At 42.2% G+C, this 15,707-nt stretch overlaps 1 protein-coding gene across 1 annotated transcript; it reads left to right on the forward strand.

Annotated features, from left to right (window-relative positions):
* The first annotated feature begins 296 nt into the window (after positions 1 to 296).
* Positions 297 to 8,971, forward strand: LOC144055991 (potassium voltage-gated channel subfamily A member 2). Its single transcript, XM_077572308.1, has 3 exons — positions 297 to 387; positions 492 to 553; positions 1,248 to 8,971. Exon 3 carries the CDS (start codon positions 1,349 to 1,351, stop codon positions 2,837 to 2,839), a length of 1,491 nt encoding a protein of 496 aa, XP_077428434.1. The 5' UTR covers positions 297 to 387; positions 492 to 553; positions 1,248 to 1,348; the 3' UTR covers positions 2,840 to 8,971.
* The last annotated feature ends 6,736 nt before the right edge of the window (positions 8,972 to 15,707 follow it).

Consider the following 15,707-nt stretch of genomic DNA (forward strand, 5'->3'; position numbering starts at 1 on the left):
TGATTCCAACTCGTAGTGAATGTTCACCTTCTGTTTTAAACACAAAAAAACTAACTTTTTATCTTTATTTCACACGCATAAAGTACGTCCATCTTGCCCCACCTGGTCGTGATTGTTTACCTTTGCGCATCATTTGTGCTGATCTCAGCACCTTTTTTTTTCTTGCTCCTCCATGATATCCAACCCTTTCATCTTTTTTTTTTTTTTTAACTCCATCATCCTCACCATCAGCCATCATCACGAGAGTCGCGGAGGAAGAAGAGGAGGAGGAAGAGGAGGAGGAGGAGGAGGAGGGGGACGCGAGGACACACCCGCCCGCGCACCGTCGCCTTCGGCCGGTGCACACGGCGAGGATGCAGCAGCAGAAGGAGAAGCAGTCAACATGAGGTGATCACCTGCAGCTCTCCGGCATGGGAGATCCACTTTCAAAATGATGAGCTGTCATCATTTTATAGATTAAAAGCGTTTTTTTTTTTATTATTATTCTAAAGCAGGAGAGCTGGTTGTCCCCAAACACCAGCAGCAGCAGCCGAGTCCACTCAAATGTCTGCAGGTATGTACATCATGCATGAACATTTACGTTTTCCTTCCATGTATTTTTCAGTTGCTGCGAGCCGCTCTTTAAAAATAACGGTGACGGTCCTCCCACTCATCACCCATGCAATGAGGAGAATACATTTTTCTTCCCTTGGCTGCTGTTTCCTTCTGCTCTTCAATTATTCACGTGTGTTTTTGAATATTTCAAACGCAGCCCGTGCAGCTCGTACCAAATACTCCCTTTTAAAAAAAAAAAAAAGTCATTTATTTGCTGTTTGTTCAGCGCAAAACCGAATTAGAAGCAGCCGGTACCTTTTCTATGTGTGTGTGTGTGTGTGTGTGTGTGTGTGTTTGACTGCAGTGATGTTATCAGCAGGATGCTGCATGCGTGGCTCCCGGTGCCGGCCGCATTGTCGTGCATGGCTTCACCGTGAGAAGAACAGGAAGGAAAAAAAAAGAAAAAGCAAGAGCTGCTGTTTTGAGTTTGAAATTGCCCAATGCAGCAGATCGGGCGTTCTAAATTACGAGCTGCTGCGCCGACTCTGCCTGCATTGAAGCAATTGACATGCAAGGCACAAAAGCCGCCGGCGTATTAATTGCGCTCCGGCAAGTTTGAGATGATTCTTTTATAAAGGTGCAAGTTGAGGAAGTGTGGAATGTTGCTTGCCTCAAGTTTACCTGACCGACTTGTGCGACTGTCCTACATGCAGTCCCGCCCTGAGAGACGCCCGGACCGTCCTCCGCACCCCAGCACGCTACCGCAACCCCCCCGAAAGGCGCCGCCCTCGCCCAGCCGCCTTTTCCCGCCACCATGACGGTCGCCACGGGCGACCCGTCCGACGAGGCGGCGGCGCACCCGGGCCACCCGCTGGACTACGACCCGGAGGCGGACCACGAATGCTGCGAGCGGGTGGTGATCAACATCTCCGGGCTGCGCTTCGAGACCCAGCTCAAGACCCTGTCGCAGTTCCCCGAGACCCTGCTGGGGGACCCCAAAAAGAGGATGCGCTACTTCGACCCGCTGCGCAACGAGTACTTTTTCGACAGGAACAGACCCAGCTTTGACGCCATTTTGTACTACTACCAGTCGGGCGGGCGGCTGAGGAGGCCGGTGAACGTCACGCTGGACATCTTCTCCGAGGAGATTCGCTTCTACGAGCTGGGCGACGAAGCCATCGAGATTTTCCGCGAGGACGAGGGCTTCATCAAGGAGGAGGAGCGGCCTCTCCCCGACAACGAGTTTCAGAGACAAGTGTGGCTGCTGTTCGAGTACCCGGAGAGCTCGGGCCCGGCTCGGATTATCGCCATCATCTCCGTCATGGTCATCCTCATCTCCATCGTCAGTTTCTGCCTGGAGACGCTCCCCATCTTCCGCAACGACGAGGACGACATGCACAAGTCCCACGCCCAGATCTTCTCCCCCGAGACCAACACGACGGTCTACAGGTACACGTCCACCTACTTCACCGACCCCTTCTTCATCCTGGAGACGCTGTGCATCATCTGGTTCTCCTTCGAGTTCCTGGTACGCTTCTTCGCCTGCCCCAGCAAAGCCGGCTTCTTCGGCAACCTCATGAACATCATCGACATCGTGGCCATCATCCCGTACTTCATCACGCTCGGCACGGAGCTGGCGGACAGTCCGGACGACGGGCAAGCCGGGCAGCAGGCCATGTCGTTGGCGATCCTCAGGGTGATCCGACTGGTGCGAGTCTTCCGCATTTTCAAGCTCTCAAGGCACTCCAAGGGGCTGCAGATCCTGGGCCAGACCCTCAAGGCCAGCATGAGGGAGCTGGGACTGCTCATCTTCTTCCTCTTCATCGGCGTCATCCTCTTCTCCAGCGCCGTGTTCTTCGCCGAGGCCGACGAGCGGCAGTCCCAGTTCGAGAGCATCCCGGACGCCTTCTGGTGGGCGGTGGTCTCCATGACCACGGTGGGCTACGGCGATATGGTGCCCACCACCATCGGGGGCAAGATCGTGGGCTCCCTGTGCGCCATCGCCGGCGTGCTGACCATCGCCTTGCCCGTGCCCGTCATCGTGTCCAACTTCAACTACTTCTACCACCGCGAGACGGAAGGGGAGGAGCAGGCGCAGTACCTCAACGCGCCCAAGAGCGAGTCGGGCGAGGAGCTGAAGAAGAGTCGCAGCGGCTCCACCATCAGCAAGTCGGACTACATGGAGATCCAGGAGGCGGTCAACAACAGCAACGAGGACTTCCAGCGGGAGAACATGAAGACGGCCAACTGCACGCTGGCCAACACAAACTACGTCAACATCACCAAGATGCTCACCGACGTGTAGCCTACCACAGAGATCACCAGGGGGGGGAAAAAAATCTTACAAAGGCAATAGAATTCCAGAGGTGGCAAATCCAGGTCCAGAAAGTAAACCCTGCCACAGTTTGGCTTTAGCCCCTTTAGCCCCTTGTGCTAGCTAGCTAGCTAGCACCCTAGCAGGTAGCCGAGCAACCGGGGAGCTAGCTAGGGACCACCCTGGGGCTAACGGCAAACTGTGGCATTGTTTTTACTTTCTGGACCTTGATTTGCCACCTCTGTAGAATTCAGGAATTCGATTTTTTTCACGCCACGCTTCAGTCCGCATTTGCATGGAGTTTTCCGAGTGGAAGAAAAACTCAAAGGTCACACCAATGCCAACCAAAAAGAAGCAATTGAGAAAAGTTAAGACAACACACCGAAGTCGCTTGATCCTTCACTTCCCAGGGTGCACTGCTCTGCTTTAGGCACAAAATACTTTAGGCGTCACCATCAAAGACAAAAGCGATCACGAAGCGGGTCCGCTTCCAGGTTTGGTTCGTAGTTTTTGCCAGGATCGATGACAGCCACAAGCGCTTGTGGCGGGACACTTTAGTAGTCAGTATCTGATGAGTGACTGAGATGAGAACGGCCTTGACGCCTCGCTGCTTTGCGCTCACGCAACGTGTTGCTACGATGCTAACTCTCTTCAAGACGTTTTTCTCGCCTTTCACCCCAACTGGTCTTACACCGCAGAGCTTTGAGGACAACTTGAATGTTTCTTCTCGGGTTTTGTTTGATTGTTTCGACACGCAGAACGTAGATTCACGTAGTTACGACTGTTAGTCAGTCCTCAGTTTATGACGGTCCCGGCCCACCGTACCGCATAGCTACGTATCCGATAACATAAACAAAAGCATAAATACTGATTATTAAAGGTAGTAATGCGGCGATTGCTACAGATTGGTTTTGCTTACTGACTGACTTTCGTACCAAGTCACGTCAAAGTTACGTCGCCATCGTAGGATTGTAAGATTGTAACTGTCGTAAACTGAGGACCCACTGTTGATGCATGATATCTATTTGGTGGGTAAGTTGCCCCCTACAGGCCAAACATGAAAGTACTCAAGCTGGGCGTATTTCTACACTGCCAATTAAGTGTGGCCAAATTTTGAATAAGGGCATTGTTAGACCTGGAGGTCTTGGCAACTCGCAATTTGAGTTGATTTTGACATATATTGCTTTCGTTGATTGCGCTGCGTTAGACACCGACACGGAGACAACCTTTGTCATGATTTGTTTGACAGTCAGCAATAGTTGAAACAAACATTACTGCCACCCTACTGGAAATAAGGTGTGCCAAAAATGTAGGGATAAGGCAAGGATGAAAAAAAAATAATAATAATAATATATATATATATATATATATTAGGGTTGTAATTGTATGGCAACTGATTTAACAAGTTATGCAAAAAAACACATTGTTGGCCATGACGTCCACAAGCCAGAGGCTGAGCCGCTCTGTGTTTGTTTACGAAGTAGGTTCGTGGCTACATCGCAAGGCACTTACACTTCCTGTCCCTTAGCTAATTATGTAGGAATACATTCACTCTTCCACCCCAATATACATATATAGGTAGAAGTAAGGTTAGCGCTTTCCTGTTTGTCATCGCCACTATAATGTTTGCATTATGTGCATTTAATAAGGCTAACGACCACCATCGATTTTGAAAGTATGGTGGCCCTAAAGGATTAAAACGGCTACACTATACCACTTTGTACAGCACTTAAAATTGACTTTTGACTTAAAAAAAAAAAAAAAAAAAAATTATTCCAAAACGTCACAGCTTTTTTTATTTCCCCAATACCAAACCCCGACCTTCCACCTAGAAGCCTTTGCAAGGTTGCCGTTAAAAAGCACATTGCGGTCGCAGACGTTTCGGACGCTGTTGTTAGCATAGCAGCTTTTAAGAAGAATGGAGGTAAAAAAAAAAAATAAATCTCTCCTGGTCTTGCATGACATCATCCACTTCATCCATAGATGCATGACTTTAAAGCTTCAAGAAGAAGCTCACTTTCAAAGATCACAAAAAACACTGAAGATATATTTATAGAGATTAATTTATATATATATATATATATAGAGAGAGAGACAGAATGCATAAACAATGACGTGATTCCCATTATTGCCATAATGAAGCTAACATTTATTAGTGAGTGCCAAAGACACACACTGCTACACTCCTACTAGCCGTTTCCCAGCATACCTCGGGGCGATATATTTAAAACGAGATCATACCACAGAGGTTTCACTTGCCGTTTAATTAGCAAGAATGCCTGGCTTGCCTCGAAAGATTGGCAATGGGAGTCAATGTGGTTTGCATTCCAGGATGGAACCCAGCTAAGGATTGCTGCCATTGGCCCAACACTGCCAAGGCAGGCTGTCCCATCCGTCCGTCCATCCGTCCGTCCATCAGCATCAGTGTAGCAGACCTTGGCCGTCCCTCCTGCGTCCCAGGTTTGACATTTGTTTGATGGATGTTGACTGGCGTGGGGGGAGTTGGGGGGCGGGGAGGGTGAAACAACAACAACATTTGTCTGTCTGTAGCACGCGGCGTTTTCAATGAACCGTCCGCGCCGAGGCACCCGCGTCTATTTTTAGGCTTCCGACATGCAACAGTCAGAACACGTGTCACGCCACCGCCGCCCACGTCTGCTGCTCTCACGCGGCCCCTCAAACGTACGGAAAAGTCCGCTGAAATGAAATGAGCCGCCGACAACTGGAGAGGAAGAACTTCTCTCTGCACAGAACTCCAAAATGACAAAAAAAAAAAGAAAGAAAGAGAGTTAGTTCACTCTTGGTGGCCAAAGATGCATTTTCAAAGAAAAAGACTACGGCTTTTTCGGTTCTTTAGCAATATTTGCCTTTTTTTAATCCATCAAAAAGCACTACAACTCTCCGTCATTGTGTAAGTGTGTGAAAAATATGTTCTCATTGGGAATTTAGTAGGGCTAGACCGATATGGATTTTTAAAAAAAATGTTGGTTTATGCGGCATAATAAATTTCCGATAACGAAGTAAATCGGCCTATAAATAAAAAATATAATAATTTTTTTGTTCTTTTTTTTTTGGGTACCTTTAAACTCTTTGACTGCCAAAAACGTTAAATAACGTTTAGTAAAATCCTATGGAGGAGTGCCAAAGACGTTAAAAGACGTTTGTTTCAAAACAGAGGTGAAACTAACCATTTTCTATTGTGGATTACTGAAAAACGGAATAAGGTAGAAACAAACTTTTTTTTCCTGATGAAAGATGAGAGTCCAATCTTTTTTTGGTAGTATGTGTGTTTCCATAGTCCAAACACATAATTTTCTATGGACCTTGAAAGATCACTCAAAATGCTTAAATCGGCTGGCACCCACGGCATCACTTTTCTGAAAACGTCTGGCAGTCAAAGAGTTAAAAGCTTACAACAAGAAAAAAAAATATGACTGAGAGTCAGAACTTTAGTTTTTGCTGAACTTTACCACAGAGATCAAATTTGTCAAAATTCATCATTCGTCATCATCTTTTTTTCTATATTGTAATGTGTTATTTAAAAATGATTTTAAAATAGCTAATATCAGTTGAGCGCTTGTTGTACGAACTAAAAAAAAAAACGACTTTTTGCAAGCACCACAGAACCGGCATTTTGCTACGAAACCACCACAATTTGTCACAATTATTTTCTACAGTGGTGCCTTGACTTGCGAGTGTATCAACGTACTTACTGTACCTAGTTGAGGTGCCATTGTAGTATTTCTTTTTATGAATGCATTTTTTTTTTTTTTTAATTGGATGGACCAAACAGTAAAGCACATTTACGTCAAATGACTTTGTCTCGATTTCTATTTTTAATTGTAAAAAAAAACACGTCAAGCGGATTCTGTCACTTTTTGTGTGTTATCCTACTAGATTCTCATGAGAACAGGAAAAGGGGGCGCAGCTGTGTCGATGCATTATTTATGTACTGTACCTTTTAAATGGGACGACAACAAAAAAGCATCTTTGTCGCATTTTTGCTTGGAAATACGTTTGACTTCATTTTGGCCCGACAACCCGCTGTAGCAGGAAATGCACAACGACGACCCAGCTGAGTGACGTTGACGTCTATTTCTCATTTAGCGATTATTGACATTACATTGGTGTTTATAATTCACTCCGTGGGGAAATCTATGCATCGCTTTTCATACGAGATTATTAGACGGTGGTCACCGGGTTACACTTTTAACCAAACGTGATCGGCACAAACGCGCTTGCATCTGAAACAAACCTTGAAGCCAAAAAAAAAGTTGCAATATTCTGCCATGGGTTAGGTTAGCTCAAAGTGGACTTTTTAGAGTGTTGTGGGGGTTTGTTTGACCTGCATGAAAATAAACACACACACACATAAGTGAAACAAGGTGACCAATATGCAATATGTATGCATGTGTGTGTTCCAGAAGGAATGACTGTGACTTTCACACATTATTGTACAGTTGTACCCCCCCCCCCCCCCCCGTATCATAATGTTGGATTTACACCGCACGGTTCAAGTGATATAAATTCCCATTTGTTTCGGCGGCACAATCAGGATATGCGGCATGGCAACGTAAATAATCCTTATGGATTGTAGCAGCCGCGTCAACCTACGGAAAGTTTTTTTTGCCTTTTGAGTTTAAAATAACTTCCTTGAACCTCCAGCATCTCTCGCCGTACACGGGGCCAACAGCAGGGTATTTTTTTTTTCACTTTTGCTAACGTTTGAAATCTATCCCTGTTCTGTCGTTACCGGTTAGCTAGTGCTAAGCTAGCTAGGCGGGTTTGTCTCTTCCTTCCTACTAAGTCATGACAAAGACGTTGATACACTGCCTAGATGGGCTTTATTGACTGAGTGCTTAACAGTTTAATAGAATGCTTATCATAAATTATTGAAATGAATTAGACAAGAATATTGAGTTATTTTTTTTGACAATAATATGTTCTATGCAGCCCCGCTAGTCTAAATACGGTATTCTGGTTAATATTATGTTAGTGGAATATGAGTTAAGCAGCAAAATCCAGCAGTTTTTATCAATATCAGAAGGCGGCCATTTTGGCATCACAGCCCTGAGCAACTGTGATGTCATCTTCAGCCGACAGCAAGTGGCAAAATGGCTGCCCCTGAATGTTATTGTTGATGTTTTTTCCAATTTTATTTTATGATGTGATTCGTGTATTCTTCTATGTTCTATAAATGTATAAAAAAAAAAATGTCTGCCCCTGAGATGGATAAAAAACAGCTGGATTTTACTTCATAATCAGAATGTTATGTTTAGATTAGTGAGGTCACGTATAACATTTAATTGTCTTTGTCTCGTTAAGTCCGCATCTTGCCGAGCGGCGAAGGCTTGCGCAGGTGTACGCACGTAGCGAGTGTCGTTTTTTTTCCTACAGGTTTCGTTCAAGGTTGGAAAATGTTGTCAAAACGTTTGCAAAACAGTTTTAACCGTCACAAATAGTTTTTCATGTCACAAGGAAATGTTGAACAAGTTCAAAGTTTTTTGGCGACAAAAAACATGGTTTGTGACCTTAAAAACTGCGAACGTCTCAGCAACCTTTTTGCAAACTTGAACGAACCCTGATTTAAAAAAAAAAAAAAAAAAAAAAACACTTGCTACGTGTCGTGTGCACACCCTTGCCGGCCTTCGCCACTCACTGAAGTATTTCAGGCTTTGGATGATAATAATGTTATTCCACTTTAAAATATATCGAGTCATGCATTGAAATGGAGAGATAACGTCTTTTAAGGAAATTTCACGTTTGCAATAGCATACTGACAATTTCATTTTTGAGAGATATGTGTCCAGTACCCCCCCCCCCCCCCCCAAAAAAAAAACAACAACAAGTCATTATAGTGGAATTGACCTGCTGTGTAAATCCCCCCCGAAGAGACCTGGAAGCTTCCACGGCGGATGGCGGCTTTTCTTTCTATGAAATGATGAGATTGATGTACATACGCGCAAAAGACAATATCTGCTGGTGGCCAATGGACTCAGCAAGTACGTAGGACCTGCACTTTACAAGACAACAAGGACAATCTGTGGACCAGAGAACAACATTGAGTCTTTCTGACATGTTTGAGAACAAGGAAAATATCAATAACAACAAAGCCAATCATAATAATAATGATTGTGTGTTTTGTCCTTTCTTTGCATTTGAGCATGCCTTTCCCACAACTTGCTTTTCTCCCGGAAGGCTAATTTTAGCCCAAATCGATGAAAGGCCTCCTTTGCTGCTATTCTGGGCGCGTCCCTGCGTCTTTGTAGCCGCGGGGAGGCGTGCAGGACATGTTGAAAAACGCCTCCCGGTGTCTTCAGCATCGAGTGCACGGTGCGCGCGCTTCCCTGCAGCTTGAAAGTGAACACAGACTGCGCTATTTTTAGCCGTTTGCTTCCAGATGGAGAGAAGAAGAAGAAGGAGGAGGAGGAGGAGGAGGAGGAGGGAAAGGAGACTTGAGGGGAATCGATGTTGATGCAGTGCCAACATATCGACAAATGCAAGTCCTATTAATTTAACGGTATGTAACGTTAGCTGCCGTTTTAAGTTAGGAAGAAGTGTTTTCAGAAAAAAAGGCCATTTTTTTGTCACCTATGTACCCGTGAAACCAGATGCGGAGGGAAAACCTGACAATATGGCCACGATGCATATGTAACGTGCGTACAAAATGCTAATTTGTGGCTACAAAATGCTACAATGGAGACACTGCTGCCAATTCATTTAACAACAACAAAAACAAAATTAAGCGTTTTAACCTTAATAATACATTAGACTATATAGTACATTTACAATATTTAAAGGAGGTAACATATTTTTATTAATATAATATTTATTACTTATATATATATATATTTACATATATTTTCAGAATTTGTCTGTCAGTCTTAATAATGTATTTTTGTCATTTTTATTTCACATATCAATATCCTCCCTCGGGTGAAGCATTTTAACTCATTCGCTGCCATTGACGGCTATAGACGTCAAAAATTCATTTTAACTATTTCTATTAGTTTAACATTATTTTCCCACTTTTGCTAACAAGAGTATGAAAACCTAGAAAAAATATATTGCAAATTTAGAACAGATATAAAATTTGTGATTAATCGTTAGTTAACAAGTGAAGTCGTGTATTTAATTACAATTTAAAAATTTGATAAAAATAAGGGCCGTTTAATCGTAATTAATCACATGATAATTTTACATCTGTTGTAAATGTACAATAAAAAAATATAGGTTTTCATAGAAAAAATGAAAGTAAATGATTTTTTTTTCAACTAATAGAAATAATTCACATGAATTTTTTACGTGAATAATGCGACATCCCTAATTATAAGTTTCGATTTTTTTTTTCCTTCAGTGTCCTCTGGCGGGCCAGATATAACTAAGGGCGGGCCAATTTTTGGCCACAGGCCGCATGTTGCCCACCACTGCTATAAAGCGTCTGTGGATTCGATCTCAAGAACTAGTCGGCAGCCACGCTAACCGCTAGCCCACCATGCTGTGCTGCCCTTTCAACACTGAATGAAGCTCCACCAACGGCGATGGCAATTTTTGCTCTTAAAAGGATTAACAAGAAAACAAGCTGCATTTTCTCTAATCTCGTTCCGCATTTCCAGAAACAAGAAGAGTTCACACGGGGGATCAATACGCCGCGTGGTCCCTTCGAGGGTGACCCACGGGGAAAGTTGAGGTCAGCCGTCCGAAATCCTCTTTGATGCTGAACACGTTGGTGAGAGCGACAATAGTTATCAGGAGTGGCTAAGCGTGTCGATGTTGTTGCATCGGCCTTGTGACCCCACGGCGACCTCAATCTCTCTCAATGAGGGGGGGGGGGGGGGTGAGAGCACAACACCAATTGATGCCCTCTCGCACCTCTTTTGTGTGGCGAATCCTCGATATGATTGAACTTTAACACCATTTTCTGCCTTCATTAGATGGCGTACGCCAGTGATTCAAAAAGTTGTATAAGCACCACTAGTGGGAATCGGCTCCCTCTAGTGGTACGCCAAAAATCACTGAATAAAATGCTCAAACTTTATTTCAGTAGTATCTAAATTTGAAAATGCATTTCAATTTCATCTTTTCGCCACCGTATTCCCTGTTGATACGTAAAGTTGCTGTCAGGGTCTTATTTTTGGAAAGGGGGGCGCAACTCAGTCCGTTTTGGAGAAGTCTAAAATCTAAATCTAAAAAATATTTTCACCAGGAAACAATTGTTGAGTTCTTTTCTTGCATGTGGACGGCTCCAAAAAGATGATTCGGAGTGACGATTGCCAACAAGACGCCGAGTGTGAGGCTTGTCAGTTTGACTCCCGCTTGGGTCACCTTTTGTTAAAGCTGCAATTTCAAACGCTTTTTATGGCTTTCGTCTGAGTGACTTTCATGCTCAATAGCAATTTTGGCGGGAAATAAAATCCCATAAACTTTTCCCCTTATAACCCTTATTAATATTTTTACTGGTTGTTCCTATTTTATGAGCATGTTTTGAGTGGTTAGCACTTCTGCCTCACAGTTCTAAAGTTCTGGGTTTGATTCTCGGTCCAGTCGTGCTAATGTCAGCACACTCGTGAACAGTGCTGTCAATCAATATATATATATATATATATATATATAAATAAATAAAAGATGGATAGGCAAATTAAAAAATTAAAAAAAAAAGTGTAATTTTTATGTAACATTTAGTCTCAATAAATATTATACAGAATTTAACCAGCATTTTTTGGGAAAACCATCTTATACATGACATCTTGCTCCCAAAAAATAAAAAATCAAGAATGACATTTTCAAAACTTTTTCAAATGATTCAATAATTAATCATTTTTAAACATTTTGTTACTGCAAAGAAATAAAAATAAATAGGAGGTTTTTCTTGATATTTTTGTTGACAAATCTTACAGCACCAAAACCTGTCATTCGAACAGGGGTGTGTAGACTTTTTTTTTTTTTTAATCCACTGTATTTAGGTAAGCTATTTATATACCACATGGCTTTACTGCAGGAAAATTTCATAAGAAAGATGTTGTTCCAGGCGTGCGCGCGTGTGTGTGTATTAGTGTCGGAGATTAGCATGGTGCGCATTGTGTGGGCTTTAAAGCTGCTCTCCTCAGATAAGAGCCCCGCATCGGCGTTAAATGACAGGAAGCTCTCAAGTGCTAATAAGAATAATAACACAGCCATATAGTCTAGTTTGCATTGTGCAAAAGATGGATGGCTTCGTCGAGCACAAATGTTATAATTATTTTTCAATGAAGCCGTCTTCAGTAAAAAAAAAAAAAAAAAAAAAAGCATTTCTTTTCATCCTTGCCAGTTAAATGTGTCGAGTCAAATGAGCAAAATAACACAATGTTTTAAATATTTAAATAGGGTTAGAGTTTGTTAGTTTTTGTAAATGACTTTGAGGAAAAAAAAGTTTAGTTTTTTTAATATATGGACTATTTCTTGTCATGTTTGGGTTCTGGTTTTGGTTGTGTGTCTCCATTGGTTTTGAGTGTAATCCTGCCCTTCCTCGTGTCGACCAATCCGTGCCCTCAGCCACTTGTATCTTGCCCCAGGTGTGTCTTGTTGTCTCGTTAGTGTGTGTGTGTATTTAGTTCTCTGGTTTTGGTCAGTCCTTGTGGGGATCATTGTCGCTATCACTTCTGGTGTTTTGGCTGTTACTTTGATTTTGGATCTTTTCAGATCTTTGTTTATTTAAAGCTAACCAGTACCCCTGTTAGTGTTTTTGTAAAATAAATTATGTTCAGTATATCCTGCATTCCTGCCGTGGTCCTCCACTCCGCGCTCGTGACATTTCTCAAGTGTAACATAAATGAAAAGCTCACAATAAGTATTTTGTAATAAATGATTTGCGGGACAAACCGTTCCTTCCTACTTCCACGCAGCCTTACAGATAATTCTGCTTAGTTTTATAAACGCAAAAGGTAGTTCATATTTTATCTTGTTTACAAAAATGAGTTTATATTTTCTTAATTTTAGCTTTTGATATTTTTGTAACTATAATAACTTTGGTGCTTCCTGCTCTAATAGTGCGCAATTGTTCTGCTAAACCACAATAACGGGCTCACGGGATAGTCACAAACATCATGAAGGGATAAACAACACAATCAACAGAATTTATTATTATGAGTAATTATTTTCTATAATGTGTAATGTCATTTTACTTTGACACACGAGCCTGCCGAGAAAATTGCTTTGTCAACGCGGAGTGTTAACCAGGTGAGGTTATCATGTCAGCAGCAGTGGGCGATGTTGAGGGTTTTGATGGATGAAGTGCTGCGTTGAAGGACAGGCAGAGGAAGGGGACGTCTCTGTCGCCACTCTCGCGGGAGCTCATCTTTGAGCCATTCGCCACACACACAAATCGCTCGCCATCGGTTCATCCATCCCCGCTCCCGACCGTCTGGGTCGCCGCCTCGTCCATCTTGAACGGTCGTGTGAGCGACCTCCGTGTCACTGGTTTGACCTGATATCGTGATACGGTTGTGATTGTGAGTTATGACCACGACTTTGGTGGTCGCAGAACACGGAAATTATGTTGCCACAGTTGAATGGGAAAAATTATATTTGATCTGTATCACGATACTCTTGCTATCTTCTTGCAATAATATCTTATTGTGAGTTATATCTGCTTTTTTGTTGAATAGAATTCCAAAAATATACTCTTCAAGCAACAAGCCAGTATCAATAGTATCGCTATTTCTACAGACAATTTTGACCTGTATCAGTGGTTATGCAATTTGGAAAATATTATCCAAAATTCAAAACAAAAAAAGCATCAATAGCATTTTTGACCTGTATCATGATGCGTTTGATATTGTTGCCGTGATATTGCAATGCTGTGACTCATGACTGCTAATTTGATAATCAAATAACAAAAAATATATATTTTCAAAGTGGAGAACAAAAAGCACCAATATCCAAAATATCGCTGTCAAGATAATTTTGACCTGTATCACGATACGTTTGATGCTGTTGCCGTGATATTGCAAATTCTGTGAGTCATGACTGCTAATTTGATGGTCAAATAACCCCCCAAAAATATTTTCAAAGTGGAGCACAATAAGCACCGATATCCAAAATATCACTGTCCAGACACTTTGAGCCGTATCATGATACGTTTGATATTGCTGCCGTGATATTGCAATGCTGTGAGTCATGACTGCTAATTTGATGGTCATATAAGAACAAATGTTGTCAAAGTGGAGCACAAAAAGCACCAATATCTAAAATAAAATATCGCTGTCCAGGCAATTTTGACCTGTATCATGATACGGTTGGTATAGATATCATAGAGAAATCTTGTTCAAATATTGCATTGTGTGTTATGAACACTTGTCTGGTAGCCAAACAATATGGAAAATTACCCAAATAACAATAGCGTTGACATTTTTAACCTGTATCGTTATACCTTCAGTATCATTGGCAGAATATCGCAATGATATCATGTTGTGAGTCATGACAGCTAGTTTGGTGGTCATGTAACTTGGAAATTATTCTCCAGGAGTGGAACAAGGAAATCACCAATATCAATGCCCGAACGATTTTGACCCGTATCGTGATACTCTTAGTGTAAACATTTGTCAAATATTATTTCAAACAAATCTTAGCTAGCATATGCACATGCATGACCTCTCATAACCTTGTATTGCACTTGAGCCCCCCCAAAAACACACACATGCATACTTTGTGAAGTTTACACTCATGGCTGCACATAATAACTCCCCCCCCCCCCCCCCCCCCCGAGACAACGGCCTAATATGATGGATGGCAAACTCTCCACTGTAAAGACTTAAGAAGAATTTGGGGGGGAGTCGACCTTGACGCGCACTGTGCAGGCTGCAGTGGTGCCGCTCTCGCCGCAGTGTGACAGGAAGAGGGGCGACCTGCAGCGACCGGCGCACATGAGCACTGTGGTTTCAAGTGGGTAACATTAGAATGTCAGCCATTGCTGCCAAATTGGCTCTCCGACTGGCAAAATGTCAACAAAGAACTTTTGGTGGGAAGTTTTCAAGGTCATGAATGGGCGAATGTTGTTGAATTTTAAGATAAGCAATCAAGAATAGAGTAGAGGCAGATCCATCTTGTAAACTTAAGAAACACATTGGAAGAAATGAATCCAAATGTCTAGCTGCTCTTCTGTAATACTGTCAAAAGATTATGTCCAGCTGTTTTCAAAGTTATCAACTAAAATGAATCTATGCCAACATACGTGTAATCTTCTTTGTTTCTTTCAAGAGGGTCTGCTCACACCACAAGGTTTTTTTTTTTTCTGAGTGGGAAGGATGGACAGATTTTTGCAGCTGCAAATATTTTCAGTGGGCACACAAAATACATTTGATTTATTTGAGGTATAAAAAAAAAAAATATTTTTTTTTTAAACAAATCTTGGGAACATGCTTGTACCCACTATTAAAAAAAATATATACTTTAGTTTATTTTTTACATCTATTGTAGTTTATTTACGTACTTGGACTAGGACTTTATGGGGGACATAAAATGTTTAAACTATTTTTTTTAATTTATTGATAATATAGATAATTGATAATTGTGATTTTAATTTGACCCTAGGGACGATATGTCGTATTTATTCAAGTTAATTTTGAGATTATTTTGATGTATTGTTTTTTTCATGTTTTTTTTTTAAGTTATTTTTAGAATTCTAATTTTATTTTTTATTTTATTTTATGTTGGAATATTTCTATACCCTGTAAGCTTTGAAATGATTACTTTCTTCCTGCCTGGGCTGGACAGGCACACAAAAAAATTGGCCCTGGCATTCGACTTAAGACCGCCGGCCATGCCCAAGCCCGGCCTTGGCTCTGACTCCTGACCAACACATGGTTCTGACACTGATATTGAC

This window comes from Vanacampus margaritifer, chromosome 8, assembly GCF_051991255.1.
Source record: "Vanacampus margaritifer isolate UIUO_Vmar chromosome 8, RoL_Vmar_1.0, whole genome shotgun sequence".
NCBI classification, from domain to species: domain Eukaryota; kingdom Metazoa; phylum Chordata; class Actinopteri; order Syngnathiformes; family Syngnathidae; genus Vanacampus; species Vanacampus margaritifer.

What these genes read in the sequence shown, in the direction of transcription:
- LOC144055991 (XM_077572308.1), top strand. Translation starts at nt 1,349, where the DNA reads ATGACGGTCGCCACGGGCGACCCGTCCGACGAGGCGGCGGCGCACCCG.